Source organism: Nelumbo nucifera, chromosome 3 (genome assembly GCF_055504915.1).
Source record: "Nelumbo nucifera cultivar China Antique chromosome 3, China Antique-T2T, whole genome shotgun sequence".
NCBI classification, from domain to species: Eukaryota; Viridiplantae; Streptophyta; class Magnoliopsida; order Proteales; family Nelumbonaceae; genus Nelumbo; species Nelumbo nucifera.
Genome location: NC_142651.1, coordinates 32,584,108 through 32,600,520, shown reverse-complemented (window position 1 = coordinate 32,600,520; position 16,413 = coordinate 32,584,108). Strand labels below are relative to the sequence as shown.

The 16,413-nt window shown below is 36.9% G+C and overlaps 1 protein-coding gene across 6 annotated transcripts; it reads left to right on the top strand.

Annotated features, from left to right (window-relative positions):
* The first annotated feature begins 1,972 nt into the window (after positions 1-1,972).
* Positions 1,973-9,799, top strand: LOC104591730 (transcription factor SRM1-like). 6 transcript variants are annotated; one of them, XM_088899979.1, is made up of 4 exons: positions 2,492-2,777; positions 3,269-4,193; positions 4,452-4,535; positions 8,871-9,799. In XM_088899979.1, the coding sequence occupies exons 2-4, from the start codon at positions 3,808-3,810 to the stop codon at positions 9,373-9,375; spliced, it is 975 nt and encodes a 324-aa protein (XP_088756105.1). In that variant the 5' UTR covers positions 2,492-2,777; positions 3,269-3,807; the 3' UTR covers positions 9,376-9,799. The 6 variants fall into 6 exon arrangements, with proteins under 6 accessions (XP_088756107.1, XP_088756108.1, XP_088756105.1 ...); XM_088899981.1 differs by lacking the exons at positions 2,492-2,777; positions 4,452-4,535 and adding an exon at positions 1,973-2,015; XM_088899982.1 differs by lacking the exons at positions 2,492-2,777; positions 4,452-4,535 and adding an exon at positions 2,187-2,425.
* Positions 9,800-16,413: the final 6,614 nt, after the last annotated feature.

Sequence of the window (16,413 nt, the reverse complement as noted above, 5' to 3'; positions counted from 1 at the left end):
ATAAAAGCCTTATTTTCATTTATATAAGGCCTTGCTTAAGAGGGAAACTCTCATTTAAGTTGACTCATGTGTTGACAATGTATGTTAACAAGTGTCATATATATGATAAACTTTTTCTATTTTATCATAAAAATGTTATAGTAATATATACATACATATATATATATATATATATTGCCATATGAAAAATACTGTAACATATATTTGAAGCCATATATAGGGGGGTTGGACTTGAAGTACTAGGCCCAAGCTTGGATTGGAATTTTATGGGCTTGATATGGGCCTAGGCCAAGCAGGCGTCAGATACAAAAACATAGGCACGGGCCTAAAAATTTTCGGGCTAGGCTGGGCCAGGCTTATGAGCCGACCCAAGAATGATCACCCCTTAAGTTGCGTTTGGAATTGGTGTAAATCAAAAACGATGTAAAAGTTTACACTGGTTCGGTTTTGTTGGCATTTAGAAGGAGTGTAAATGAAGATCAATGTAAAATTCTACTCCGGTTTAGATTTATTGGCGTTTGAATGGAGTGGAGTTTTACATCACTAATCAATTAAAACCTCATCAAGCATAAACTTTTACATCGGTTATTGATGTAAATACTACATCGATTTTATCAATGTAAAACTTTCCACTTTTTTATCACGATTTTTAAAATGACAAAATGTAACAATCACCTATTATACAGTTTATTGTAAAACATATAATAGGTGACCATTACATAAATGTATTTTACATTGAACCATATAATAAATGACCATTACATTTTAAAAAAATGATAAAAAAGTGTAAAATTTTACATGGATAAAATGGATATAATATTTATATCAATAATCAATATAAAACTTATGCTTGATGAGGTTTACATCGATTCACAATATAAAACTCCATTCCATCCAAACACCAATAAATATAAACCTAAGTGGAATTTTACATCTATTTTCATTTACACTCCATAAAACCTAACACATGTAAACTTTTACATCATTCTTCATTTACACCGATATGGTTCCCAATTTCCATTATGTAAAAGTGAATGGGCAAGCTCTGAAATTTTCATCCGGGTTGAAAAACTCTTTGAACTCTGAATGGAAGGACAGGTGTTTGAAAAGAAGTGGCTCTCCCTCTCCACTCTCCAGGACACTGAAGGGGTGGGTATCACTGTATCAGCTCTCAGGGTACAGTCGTATAGAGTTTACAGACTACAGACTGCGCAATGGATCTCTTCCCTCGTAGTAATTGACCTGGGTCCCATGTCCCCGGGTAGGTTATCCTACAAACAACCCTCCCCCCCTTTTTTTATGTGTCGGCGATATATGGATATAATTATTTATTAATAAATAATTATTTTATTATGTTAAAGAATTCCCGACTATGGAGTCTGGTTAATGCAAACAAAGCTCCCTGCTATCAGCAGCAGCTGTATCCATTTCAGAACCGTAGAGGGAGGCACTGATGCTCTGCCCTCGGAGCTTGAAAGTTGAAACTTGAAACCCGTTTCATGTTTTTCTCGCAAGCAAGGATAACGTGAAGACGACGCATAAATCTATTCAACTCTTTCTTTTAGTTTGTTTTCATATATTTTGTTGCAGAAACTGCAGGTCGTTATCCCATCGCTTGACGGATATTTTTGTTTCTCTTTCTCTCACCATTTGATAAGAAAAAGCGACTGGTCTCCATCTCTCTCTCTCTCTCTCTCTCTTCGGTCAGATATTAATGGTGTATGCAGGACTGAAGTCTGAAGATTCCTAATTTTCCCACTTTAACCGTTTAACGTTTAATCAACTTGGCGTTTATCAATCCCAGCTGTCGTTGCAAGTGATTGTTCCTATAGGGGACCGACCCTTCTTTTTCATGGGCATCCTTCATGATAACCCATCAACGTCAAGTAAATTTCTAGACCTACCCCTGCAAATTTGGATAATTTATGAGGTGTTTTGTTCATGAAAATATTGTTTTTCTAGGTTATGTGGCTAGTGGCTGTTCCCTACTTTTTCACTGCTCTAACCCTGTTAGGGTTAGTACTATCTCCATTTCTTAGAAATTTGTTTTTTAGCTTTTCTTTTTTTCTTTTATGTTTGTTCTCTACTTGCTAAAATCTCTCAGTTTTACTTCTGTTTAAACGTTAATTCATTTAAATTTTTGGGTTTGTAGGTTCATTTCAGCTGTCGAATTATTATTTTAATTCTGTTTTTTTTTTTTTTTTTTTTTCTTTTGTGGGAGATGTATAAATTTAGGTCTCATAGTTCAGCATCTCATCTCATTTGGAATCATCCTAGATTTGGGGCCCTTGTTTTTACAAGATTTGAAGTATAAAATGGGCAGAAATAGCAAAGAAAACGATTTTCCTGGCATCTTAACCACGGAATCTGTTACTAATTTTAACTGCTTTTCTTTGTTGTTAGAGGAATGTCTTGCTTCTTGAAGGTTAGGCTTTTCTTCCCTTAAAGGCTAGGCTTCTATTTAATACACTTTGTTATAGAAAAAAAAGATGTACTATCATGAGTTCTAAATTGTCACCTTGTTGTGGTTGTTGTTATTACCATCATCATCATCATCATCATCGAAGGTTTTAAACGTCAAACACTAAAAGGACCAGAAATATGGAAATGGGTTTTTATAATCATGGTTAAAATACGGAAATTGTTATGCAAGTTTTACTGTAAAGATCTTCGTCATTGAAAATGATGGATATTTTGAGGTGGGGTGTCGTAATCATAGTTAAAAACTAAGGTATCATTAATACTTTGTACTGTTTGGAGAGGTTTTGAAATCTAAGGTAGGTATCTTGTATTTGAACTCCATTTTGTTGTATGCGTTTCTGAAGGAAAAATCTTCCGACTCTTACACTGTTTGTATGCAAAAGTTTATTTTTATTTTTTTATGCTTTGTTCCTTGTTTATTCTAATAAAGAGAATAAACCCAAGTATATGGTGCTGTTATCCACTGTAATGGGATGGTTAAATTTTGCTGGATTTTTATAGAGGAATGCTTTTCTATCGGCTGGCTGTCAAAACAATACTTGTAAAAAGGTCATCTTTCAACTGGATTTACACTCTAAAATGCTATTTGGAAATTATATTTAAGTATTAGCAATTGCAGGCACTTAATTATTATTATTCATTTATTTATTTTTGTATGGGCTCTTTTCAAATCCCCGGTTTCCTTTCTTTTATCTTCTTTCGACTCGTGTATTTGTTGAATCATTTCTTGGGGTTATCAGATATTTCTCATGCTCTAACAAAATTCTATTGCATTTTTTGTCGATAGGTCTGCAGACTTCAGATGCCCAGTTCCTACTGCGGAGGAAATCTCTATTGAATTCTTCTTTTTTGCTTTTGTTACTATGGGAGGTGGTTTATGTTGAAGGTTCCTTGTCTCTTTTTAGGTCTGTTTGATTTCTCTATGCTTATCCCTCTGGTCTGATCCCTCTGCTCCCATCCTTGTCTCTTTTCAATAAAGAAAAGAAAGAAAAAAAATGAAAAATGCTACTTTACAAATCTTACCATCTAAATTAATTCTTGCCTAATAAGCAAACGAGTAGATGTTTCTCACAGCAATAATTCAGATCCAAACTTCAAGAGCTATTCTAGAAAATCCAGACAACCTTTTGTTTTTATACTGGACATAAAGAGAAAAGGGGGAGAAAAAGGAAAAGTTCTTGGTTTCTTATGTCTTTATGATCTTGGAACTGGGTTTGGCCAAGATTTCAGAGTATTTTGGTAGATTTCTTCTTTCCTTTTGTGGTTCCCTTCCTAGTTCCTTTCCCTCTGGATGAAACTCTTTGAAGCAAATCAAAACTAGGCTTGATGACTACAGATGAGGAAGGTCCTAGCTCCTTGTGGAGTAGGGAGCAGGAGAAAGCTTTTGAGAATGCTTTGGCAACCCATCCTGAGGATTCTATGGATCGATGGGAGAAGATTGCAGCATCTGTACCAGGGAAAACTCCTGATGAGGTCAAACATCATTATGAACTCTTAGTTGAAGACATTAATGGGATTGAGTCTGGCCGTGTGCCTTTGCCTTGCTATGTTTCTTCTTCAGAGGGTTCGATGGACCATTCAAATGATTCTGGGGCTGCTAAAAAGGGCAGTAATTTTGGCAACTTCCAGAGTGACTCTAGTCATGGAGGGAAGTCATTGAGGTCAGATCAAGAACGTCGAAAGGGGATAGCTTGGACAGAAGATGAGCACAGGTGAACTTATATTTGTTGGTGTTTATTTATTTTCTGGAATATAGTTATCTCCTGCAAAAGAAACAGTTGTTTATCACTTTAGTTAGAGATTGGTTACTATTTCATTACTTTATTGATTTATAGGTCTCTATACTAGTAATTTAATACTATGTTTTCTGTGAAAGTTGTTTTCTAGTATCTGTTTTCCTCCACTTAGAATTATTTAATTTAGAGCTATTTGGTTACTTTTTCTTTTCTTTTCTTTTGACTAGCATTCAGCTTTGGTGAACTCCTGTTTCTTGAGTTGCATAAAGCTTGGACTTGCTTTATGAATCCCTGCTTTGGAATCCTGCTGCTCCATGGGTAATATTTCTGATAACTAACAAGTCATTTACTTGGGAACCAAAACCCGTGGAGTATGCCATGACTTGAAAATTGAACTATAATCTGAGTATCCAATATGATATGATTGGCTGAAATGGTGAATGAGATGTTTTACACTTATATCTATTACTAAAGTCTCTTTGGTTGTGGTCAATGAAAATAAACTTGATTCTCTATATCACCTCAACACCGATATGACTTTCTTCTGTATTTTCTGCATCTATTTTATCCTAAGAAGGGATTCACATCTGCCACCCCCATGGATTGGGATGGTTATCAATTTTGTTGGCACTTTTTCTGGTAGTCTAAAAATAGATTAAACATGAGTTTGGTTTTCTTTTCAATGCCCTTGACATAGTAGTTGGTCATGTTATCATGTCTCCATACTCCCACTTTATCTTGTTTGGGTTAGGATTTTCTTCTTGAATGCCTTAACATGGTAGTTGGTCATATTCTTGTGCTTCTAGACCCCCATTTTTCTTCTTTTGGTTCAATTTATCTTATCTACATGTTTTTGTTGCTTCTCCCTACGCTAGAGAAGCTGTTAAATTTGTGATGCAAAAGTCATAGTAAGATATTAAAGAGAAGAATTAAACCAACAAAAGGAGAGGAGGATATTGAAACCTAGGTACTCGTGTCATGGCAATGGAAACAGTATAGAATGGGTCCCAGGGTAATCAGTCTATGGTTCTCATAATTAACATTCTTAGCACTGAAATTTCTATCACATGGTAACATGAGCATACTATAGTGGTTTACCTAGCTTGAGTGAAAAATCCACTATGTTTTAATTTATAATTTGGAATGTTCTTTTAGCCCATTTAATGCCAGTGGAACTAGGGAAGTAGCTGCAGATTAAGAAGGACTGCCCTGCCTGCACAAAGTAGTATTATCTGTATTTTATAAATTATGGTATTGCTTTTCAATGTTTAGCTTCATATAAACTTAGAATTGATAACTCAGAAGATGAAAAAACCATAAAAGGGGACTGAGGACATTTGATTCTGTTCCAGGTGGGTTTGATGGCCGGAGTGTTGTTTTTATGTAGAGTGATAGATTTGGAGTAGTTGTTGGTGGGTGGTTTATTTTTATTTCTTCTCTTGGGTGACTTGGTTACCTTGTAATCTTCTTTTTTCCTTTGAATAAATTTTATTTTATTGGCAAAAAAAACACTCAGACTGAAAATTTGAGAATTATAATTATGATTCTGATTTGACCATTTCAAAATTTCAATGGTAAAAAATTTCTATGAATTTTCTTTTAAATTTATCATGTTTCTTGTGTTTCCACTTTCCAGATTGTTGGGATCCTGGTTTTAGTTGACCAAGTATGGATTGATTCAAAAGTTTAGTTTCTACTTTCTAATGTGCTAAGTCAAAGCTGGGTGATAGTAGAGCACCTTGTCACCTAAGCAACTAACTCACCTAGGCGTCGCCTGGGCAATGATTTTTTTATATAAAAAAACTGATTGATGTTACCTTGTTTCCCTATTCTTTTGTAAATTATCTTGTTTCTCTAGTTGGCGTAGTGACTAGAAAACATCAAAAGTAAGTTGACATGAAAGAATCAAAGGTTTGATATTGGTTTTGGGCTCTTTTCAATAGTTTTGAGGCTGTACTTTGGAGGGTTGGGAAGCTAGGGGGTATGTTTTGTGGCTTTTGGGATTGGTATCACTGTGTAATTGTCCTTGGTTTTGTCTTAATTTTTGGGTTGGGTCTCTTTGTATTGTTCTTTTGGGTTTTGGAATGCTGTCAGAAAATATTGAGGGAGAGTTGGGGCTGGAGGTCCAAAGTCTTCACCCAATGTGCCACTCTTACTGTGATGGTTTCAATGATAGCCTCCAAAACTTCTCTCCTTATCCTCGAAAGTTCGAGTGTTCTTTTCCTCTTAAAACGCAGCCTTTGGTGTATCTCCACAATAGACTTCCTCTCCTTTTTGGGAACCTGAAAGTAGATGGTTCAAACAACTTGTCCAAGCTGCTTGACTTCCACTCAACCCGAAAGAGAGAGGAAAGCTAATCCCAAATACACCAAATAAATGGACAGGATTATGTGTTATGCTGAGTGTAGTCTTGTTGCAGTAAAGAGACATGAGACTAGCAATAGGGAATCCCAATTCAGGTAGCACATTATTTACCTACAAAATCCCAAGCTACATCATGTGCCATGGCATGGTACTTTACTTTGGCACTTGGATCTAGCAACCACTGCCTGTTTTTTATTTCACCAAGTCACTAGGTTACCTCCTACGAAGGTACAATAGTGGGTAGTAGATCTCTTATCATCATTAGAGCCCAGCCCAATCAACTTAATTGTAAGCTTTTACTCTGAAGTACTATGTCTAGCAAACAAAGTACCTTTTCTTGGGTGTTTCTTCAAGTACTTGAGAACATGGTACACGATTCGAGTATTAATGGACATTCCGCCATGTAGGGATGGGGATATTTTGCTAAGATATTTAGAAAATCTAAAAAGTCAAGAATATTTGCTAAAAACATGGAATTTGTTAATAAAACTTTAAAGGAAACGTTAGAAGAAGCATAATTGCATGGTTAAGGCTAAAAAATCCATAGTAAACAGCTGTATCAATTAAATAGAGAAGATTAAGAGGCTTTGATAGGTATCTTTCTCCTTCCCTTCCCTTCTTTTATCTATCTCCTCTTTATTATGTATGTTGTTTATTTTCCATTTTGACCTTTGTATTTTTTGTCACTATATGTTTTTATTAGATTGAGAATCCTCTTTTGTAGTTGTGTTCTTTCTTTTGAATTGTATCAACTTAGTGAATTGCATCAAAATAGTAAACCAATCATTCAATTGCCGAATCCCATTTGTTCTTTTAGGAAAGTATTTTTAAAAAAGTATGTTAATTTAATGAAATATTAGAAATTTTCTAATTTAAACCATAAATGCATAGTCTATCAATGAAATCTGAAATATTGCCAACATATCAACAGTATATTAGAGGTGATAGGAAAAAAAGATTCCCAGATAATTTCATATTGCCCCTAGCAAAATGTGGAAATTTTGGAGAAATTTCACTAAAATATTGCCAATATTGTGAAATGTGAACCATCCCTCAACAGAAGGAAAGTGAATAGCCTTGTGTGGATGCATGTCTTGATTAAGCATAGCCATGACATATGCTATTATCAAACCTGGTCATAGAGAAATATAACAGTCCCTACACTAACCTTTGATACCGCTTGATACCGGAGACAATTTTACCACTACAGCCACCATGTCTATGGTTCAGCTCAATGGATGTGAACCCAGCTTGTTTGTATCTTGGAGTAGATCTAGGATGTACTTCCTTTGAGAGATGAAAATGTCTTTACCAGATCTAGCAACTTCAATCCTTTGGTATGTCTTCTTTCTTCTCTTGCTGTGGGTGATTTCTTATTACCTTTTAGTAATTTCTTCTTTCTTGAATAACTTTTCTTTTTTATTTATTACCAAGAAAAGTACTATTGAACCAGAATGTCAGTGTATTGGTAGAGATTTGTGACAGGGAAGGATTGGTTGGGACTGTTGCTTTAGTGTTTTCGAAGTGATGATGGATCAAAGTTTATATATTGACACACCACTTAGATGGCCTTTGTCAGGGTTTGTATCTTGGCAGTTTACTTCACATTAATATTGGATGGTTAGAGCACTGAAAGGATGAATCAGACCTTGCCACACTACTCAAGGGCCCAAATTCAGGTCTCCTCATGTTACTCTATTTAGATGGTCAAGATCATCGTAGAATTAGCATTCCACGTGGATAGCCAGATTATATATTGGATCTTAGCATACCATGTGTATGATCCGTTTATTTGGATCTTGCCATATGACAATCCATGTTTCAGTGCTCCTAAAGCTAATAAAATGGTGCCTGGGAGTTTTTTTATACAATGGTTTCATACACTTTGTAGTGGCTTGTAAAATGTTACATGCTTTTTTTATAATGTTAGATAAGGGCAGTTTGGGGATTTAAATAATTTCTTACGTCATGTGCATCGCTAGTTGTCAACAGTGATTGACGGCAGGATAACATAAGGGATATTTTTATCCTTTAACATAAGCCAGCAAGGGATGTTAAAATCAATTTACAGACCTAACCCTAAACTTATTGGTCATAACCTGAATATTTGGTAAGATACAAAGACAATGCTGTCATGTATGATGTATGCATTCATCTTATTACAATGCATGACATTCCCTAATAAGTTCTATCCATGAGAGTAGTGGAGTGTTTGTAGTATTTGCTGTGTTACTTTTTTTAATGTATTAACTTCTGTGCGCTTATTATTATTATTACTATTATGAATAGGCTGTTTCTTCTTGGATTGGACAAATATGGGAAGGGAGATTGGAGGAGTATATCAAGAAATTTTGTGGTGTCCAGGACGCCTACGCAGGTGGCAAGTCATGCACAGAAGTATTTCATCCGATTGAACTCAATGAACAAAGATAGGAGACGAGCAAGCATCCATGATATCACTAGTGTGGGAAATGGAGACATATCAGCTACCCAAGGGCCGATCACAGGTCAAACTAATGCACCCAGTGCAGGAGCATCTTCTGGTAAATCCAACAAACAACCACCTCAGCCCCCACCTGGTGCTCCTGGAGTTGGTGTGTATGGCACTACTACCATAGGCCAACCAATTGGAGGTCCTCTTGTTTCAGCTGTTGGAACTCCGGTGAACCTTCCTGCCCCAGCACACATGGCATATGGTGTGAGACCTCCAGTTCCTGGATCTGTAGTTCCTGGTGCCCCAGTAAGCATGGCTCCAATGACATATCCAATGCCGCATGCATCTGCTCACAGGTGATCTGGTTATTGAACATTCAGTGTACAAAAGATAGAGTAGATTGCTGGTTTTGAGTTTGCCCAACTTCAGGCAGAATAAGATGGCCAAGGTGCAATCACAGGTTATCTAATGCCATTTGTGAGTATGTTAGTCTAGAGTCGAGCTATGTCAATTCTTATCATGTTTAATAAGGCATAGGGAAAGAAATTACATGCATGTTTTTATAGGCATATGCAGAGGAAGAGGTGGCAATTTAATGGGTAGAGAGCAGATTATAGTGTTCATATTTCATATTTTGGGTTCTTTGACCTTGCATGCCCATTTCCACCAATTAGGAAGCAAGACATTACTTGTTAGATATGCTGAATATCAATGGTGTCAACTGCAGAGAGAGAGAGCCCATTTCATATTTCGATTATCAATATTAGTTTTTGTTATCGATTAACCTTCTTCCTTACTTTTCATTTTATTATTTGATATTTGTATAAGTTCTATTGCTTATGAGATCTGTTCACAAGACAGTAGGCACCAAGGGATGCACTGTTCTCGACTATATATCTTCTCTGATCATGCTACTTAAAAAAATCGACTGTCTGATATCCTTGGCAGCTTGTTGTAGTTGTAGAATTTCCCCTCTTCTAGAGCAGGGCTTTACTTCGCTCCTACCATTCGCGCTGACCACCTCTTGATTTTTATATTTAAACCCTAAATTGTTAATTCTGAATTCTGAACCTAAACTCTAAACCCTTAAACCCTCCAAAATTTAAGTCCTCCATAGAGCCAATACCTCTCTAGAGCAATGATTCTAATGTTTGTCTTTTTTTTATTTTTTGTGGGGGGAGGGGGGGGGGGTTAACGATGTGAATCCAGAAGCATATGCAATCCGTGCATACAAAAAATTAATAGAATAGAAAAAATAAAGGGTAAATTTCTTAAATTACCCTTATGATTTAGTTAATTGATTAAGTATACCTTTACTGTTTGAAAATTGACTAATGCTACCCTTATTATTTCTAATAATTGACTAATACTTCCTTTACTGTTAACGTTTTGTCATAAACCATTCAAATATGTATTACGTTACTGTTATAACTTTCAAAAATACCCAACTTACCCTTCTTATAACCATTCAAATTGCTCATCATTTGCAAGCAGGTGACATTCTCATGCAAGAAGCTTCCTTTTCGAGTCGTCGATCAGAGCTGATGGGCGAAGCCCTAGCTTATTGACCCTATAGAAAAAATCAATGACAGTTTGTCTCTTGCCATCATGAAGAAAACCTGAAACCCCCGCAGATACAAGTTTCACACTCAGTGAAGCAACAAACTGCCAATGTGGTGTTTCGGAAACCAAAACGGTCTCAACGATCATTAGCGTTTCAAGCAGTTCCGATGGTGTGGCATCAGATCTTGATGGACATTTGTGAGCAGAGGTGGAATGAGCATGATAATTTGGTGGGAGGTCTAGTGGGACTCAGTGACGAGTGCTTTTGCTTGGTTGAATGGAGGGGAGGACTTGGAGGGAGAAGCATGGAAGAGCCTATGATAACGAACTTTCATTTTTGGCCAACCGTTTCTTCTGGTGAGAATTCTGGCTTTTTATATAGCTTTCGAGTTTTGGGTCAGGAACTCGGGATTGAATTTGAAAGGCGGGTCTCTTTTTTGTCGAGGTTTGGGTTAGGTTGGTTTTGATAGTTGGACTGTTAAACTGTCGATGTTGAAGGACCAAAGCATTTAAGCAAATGAGTTACTTTGCTGGCTGAAGTCGGTGACAGGGGATGAAAACTGTGAGAAGAAAGAGAAAAATAAGAGAGAGACTGGAGGTAGGGTTTAGGAAGAATGCATATGCCGGTGTCGAAGTTATAAGAAGGGTAAAGATGTGATGTATACAGTACTGCACATCGGCCCTGTTCAGCTTCTTCAAGGTCACAACACCGAACAGAGCTGGCGGCGAACCTTGTTCTGCTCTCCCATCTCTTCCCCTCTCTCTCTCTTTCCTTCTTGGTTCAACCTTGCGGCGGTGACTCACCATGCCTGTCTACTGATTCGTAATTTTGATTTCAGCATTGTTCATCATTGAACACTATTCATCCATCGTCCCCAATCTCCCATAAATCTGATACTCAGTTCATTATCTGAGGCAGTGAGATTTTCTACCTCCTCGCAAATCAGATTTTGGCATAGTTCATCAAACACTGTTCATCCATCATCCCCAACCTCTTGCCTGATACCCTGTTCATTATCTCCATTACAATGTTGAACCAGAGGTGATGAGGTTATCCACCTCACCCAAGCATTGAACCAGTTCATCGTGCAGCAATGGTTGTCACCTGCAACTGGTCCTTCATCGGCAACACTGTCTTTCATGTAATCAACGTCATTTTTTCCTTCTTCGGCAACATAGAACTGGTCCTAAAACGTTGAAGTCGACCTCTATTCAAACTCACAATCAACATTTTGAGTTTTGGACTTGGTTCATCGATTCCTCTATTCATGGGAGAGATGAGGGAGAAAGAAGAGAGAGTGAGAGAGGGGGGGCATGTGTGGAATCAAAATTTCATCCGCTACCTCTGAATGTGCTCAGAGGTAACTTGGGCCGGTGGAACAAGGGAGAGCGGGGGCGGGAGAGAGAGAGAGAGAGAGCAGTGGAGATAAGTCTCGACAATCTGATAAAGTGTCAAAATTTTCATTTTGAGAGTGTAAAGAAGAATGATGGGCAAAATAGTTTTTTTAATGCTTGCGTTAACGGACAAGGGAAATATTAGTCAATTGTCAGAAACAGTAGGGGTGGTGTTAGTCAATTTTCAAATAATAAGGGTACATTTAGTCAATTCACTAAATCATAAGAGTAGTTTAAGAAATTTACTCAAAAATAAATGAGTAAACAACAGCGAGAAGGATTTATGCTTGTGGTTCAAGGTACATTCTTTCACTAATTAACAAAAAAGGAGTGAGGTAGATTATCTCCATCAGTGCATTCCCCAAGACTGTTTGATTTAAGGGAAAATCTTGGTGGGATGGGAAGAAAAAGAAAAATGAGTGAAAATTTTCATGTTCTATTGTTTGGTTGTAAAAAGGATAATAGTGGAAAAATCAACCCCATTAAGGATAATTAATTAATTAAGGAGTTAGTAAGTGCATCATTGAAGGCATATTTGGTTCGAGGGAATAGAGGTTTGGAATTAGAATCGAAATCCCATTTCCATCCTTGGTTGAATAACATTCTCCCATTTGAGGGAATGGCCATTCCCTCCCCCTCCCTTTGGAATGAAACCTCATTTCAGATTATTTCAATTCCCATTTTGATTCCTGTTTGAACCAAACAGATTATAAGAATAGATCATTCCGATTCTTTTAATTTTAAAGGATTTTGATTTTGATTTCGATTCCAATAGAACAGTATTTGTTTTAATATTTTTGGCTGAAATTATGATAAGCAAGTGACGAGTGGTGGGTTTGTTGTTTATCAATGGAAATGCCAAAAGTTCAAATCCTCTTATTTGTAGGTTTTATATCAAATAATTATAGGTTAAGGGTTGTCAAGCAAACCTGAATTTGAAAGGTAGTCTTAAATATAACAATAAATAAGAAGTTTACCTTCACGGTTATATTGTGCTTTTGAATGAGCCTTCTTGAAGGTGCCAACAGTGAGAGATCGGATGGTCTCCCCACACGTGCCCCACAACACATCCCTCCCGTGAATTCGGAACATCTCTCCATGAGGGGGGATGAGCTGTGGGTTGCCTATGGCTCCATGGGGAGCCCATCCGAACTCCAACAATGGAGGAATGGGTTATATTGTGCTTCGAACGTTTTCAGGTTACTTTTCATTTTAGATTATTATTTTAAACTTACCCTCATTTTTGATATCTCCACCAGAGACACCCCGGTCAGAAATTTTACTTATAAGATACCTTACCTTCCGTTAGTTAACCATTTGTGGCTATGATGGAAGTTGTCCTTAATTTAATAACCACATTTATCCCTATCACATCTGCTCGTCCATCCCATTTATGTTTCTGATTAAACCTAAAAAGCAGAAAAGCATAAAAGAATCTGGATTTGTTCCTCACAGCACTTGCAGCCACATGTCGGACACATCAGGAGTCTATCTTGTGAGGTTTGAGGGTGCAAGTCGGGCCGGGTTAGGTTGGGTTTAGGGGTGCAAGTGATTGAATGTTAATTTGATAGTTCAGATTGTCTATATTTTGGGGTGTTAATGGGTCGGGTTAAATAGTACTTGATAGGGTTGGATTCAAGGCAGGCTTTTTTCAGGTGTAAGGTCGGGTTAGGTTTCAGTGCTTTTGCCCTGAGTAAGGCTTAGGTTTCATCATCCTAGTGTAATGGGAACATCCCATGAATAACAAATACAAGTATGGGAGATGTTCCCAATATGCGGCTAGAACACGCTGTAAAGTTGGTGTGAGAAGAGCTTTGTAAGGAGCAGATACCATAATATGCATAAATGGTAAATGTATCACTTTTGTTACTTTCTTCACATCTAATTGGACATTGGTCCTCCATGTCCATTCCTCTCAAGTGTTTTGGCTATATGATAGAATTTGGCAAGCCTATATAATGAGATAGGATTTGATCCTCACATCCTCACATCCTTTTGCAGCCGTGCATTGGGAATATCTCTATATTTTTTTTTTCTCATGAGAAGATATGCCCAATGCATGGCTGCAAGAGACTGTGAGGATCAGTTACGAATAAACAAATAATGCAATCAACATACTCTAATTAATAATTAATAACATAAAAAAAAGCATAAATGAAAGAATTATCACAAAAAAATTATAATTAGTAATCTGTTAGTTAGACCAGGTTGGTAACGGTTTGAGCCCTATAGTTTAGGGCGGGTTCATAAATTGAATTTTGTTAAGTCGGTAGGGTGCACTAAGGCAAACCAATACTTTTTTTTTTTTGATAGTGAGGCAAACCAATTCCGATCCCTACCCATCAACATCTATGTTTGCGTAATTCACCACGTCATGAGCAAGAGATAGAGATCAGATCTGCTCCTCAGAGACCCCGCTTCACACTAACTTCATAGTACTTATCAACTGTGCATTTGGAATCAATGTTTTTAAAATCGAATTGGACAACGAATCGGTCAGCGATTCGGTTTTCAGGTTGAATGGTCTGACCGTTCAAATCAAACGGATGGCCCATTTTGACAAAAAATTAAAAAAAATAAAAACGGCTAAAACCGTTGGACTGTTCAAATGGTTCGATCGCCCAAATCAGCGATTTACTAACCAAATCAATGGTTTTTGGCAAAATAACGGTTATAGGGTAAAATGGAACTGATCATCTGACCGGTTCCTATTTTTTCTGGTCCAGTCCGGTTTTAAAAACCATGTCTGGAACATCTTCCCATGAATTAAAAATTTATAAGTACAAGATGTTCCAAGTGTACATCTGATACGTGTTGTGAGATGCGCTCTGTGAGAAGAAGATCCGAACTCCATAAATAATAACTTTGCCTACCGGCTATTCCTTAAAAATAAAATATAAAAGATGATTCTTTTTTTTCTTTTGGGGGGGGGGGGGGGGGGGGTTGGATTCTAGTGTGTGGAAATAATGATCACTTTGTGTGACGCATATGAAATATGAGAATTTAGTCACACATTGGGAATATCATTTATGTACAAGAGATATTTTCAATGCGTTTTGTTTACAGGAGATCTGGTCTCCATCTGACCTAAGCTCCAGAGAGGATGATGTTTCTTTCTTTGTCCTATGAAATGTCGTTCATTTCACACGCCAGTAGGTCTCAAGTATTTATTTCTCTCTCTCTATTAATCTCATTGTCAAATCATTTGTTCCTTTTGGTTGGCATGTAGGAGCAATTTTGCAAAATATAATCAATTTGCTCTTGAATAAACCCCCATTGTCAAGGACATTGTCACCTGTGTCATCATCAAGGTTCCCATGGCCAGAACAAGAATGTTGGCTTTATCAGTAGTGGCCTGAATCTGCATATACTTAGGTATCAATGACCCTGAAAGTAAATACATATCTATGATATGCACCGATATATTGCGATATTTTCAACCTAAACTATGCCAAATTTATCATGAAAGTTGATAAAATATGACTTACATTAAATGTATCATATTTTGAACTTTCGACATTGATACACAAATATTGATATGATTGGGGCATATCATTTATAGGCTGAATTTAAAAGAATACAAATACAAATATGTAGAATGCAAAACCTTATATTTTGTATTATTTTATTTTATATATATTTATATTTATACTCTTTTCAAACTGAGCTTTATTAGGGAAAATTCTGTTTTACTCACTGTAACTAAAGCTAAACCTTCTCCATATAATATCACCATTTGCTTTTATACATGTATATTAATATAATATATTATTAGAATCATGCATCGGATTCAGATCAGTTAATTTTCTTAACCGAATCCAATCCGATCCGATCCATTTGCAATCCTACACTTGACAGGGCAGAGCATGTTTGGTACCAAGCACGATCCATTGACATCGCTAGCTACATATTTTGTTGATGGCAACTTTCCCTCCTGAAATCAACTTGGCCACTGATAACAGCCGAATTGGCTGTAGTTGTACTGAATTACTTATGGCTTTGACTTTTTCTAAACAAGTAATTTGGGAACGAGTTCTTAATACCGGGAACAGAGAGAGAAATTTCTCCAAGACCATTTGACTGTAAATGATATATTGTGCATATTCCTATTTCAATTCTTGTGTATCAGCCAAGGATCAAAATGTGTCGGGAGCTTCCTGATACACCCCTACAGAAGGTGTATCGGGGTTTTGACCAGTTCAGGGGGTGGATGGACCTTAAACCGGCCCCTCTGAACTGGATTTGAAAAAAAAATTAAAAAAAATACCAATATGCCTCTACCAGCATATTGGGCGTATTGATATTTTGAACCTTGGTATTAGTTTGTCCACAGTGAATTTCCTTCAGAATTCCGATTAGGGCTAGACTGCCAGGACCAAAAGCACTGATAAACCCAGTACCAATCAATACATCGAATCCAGAATCCATACCCGGGCCAAA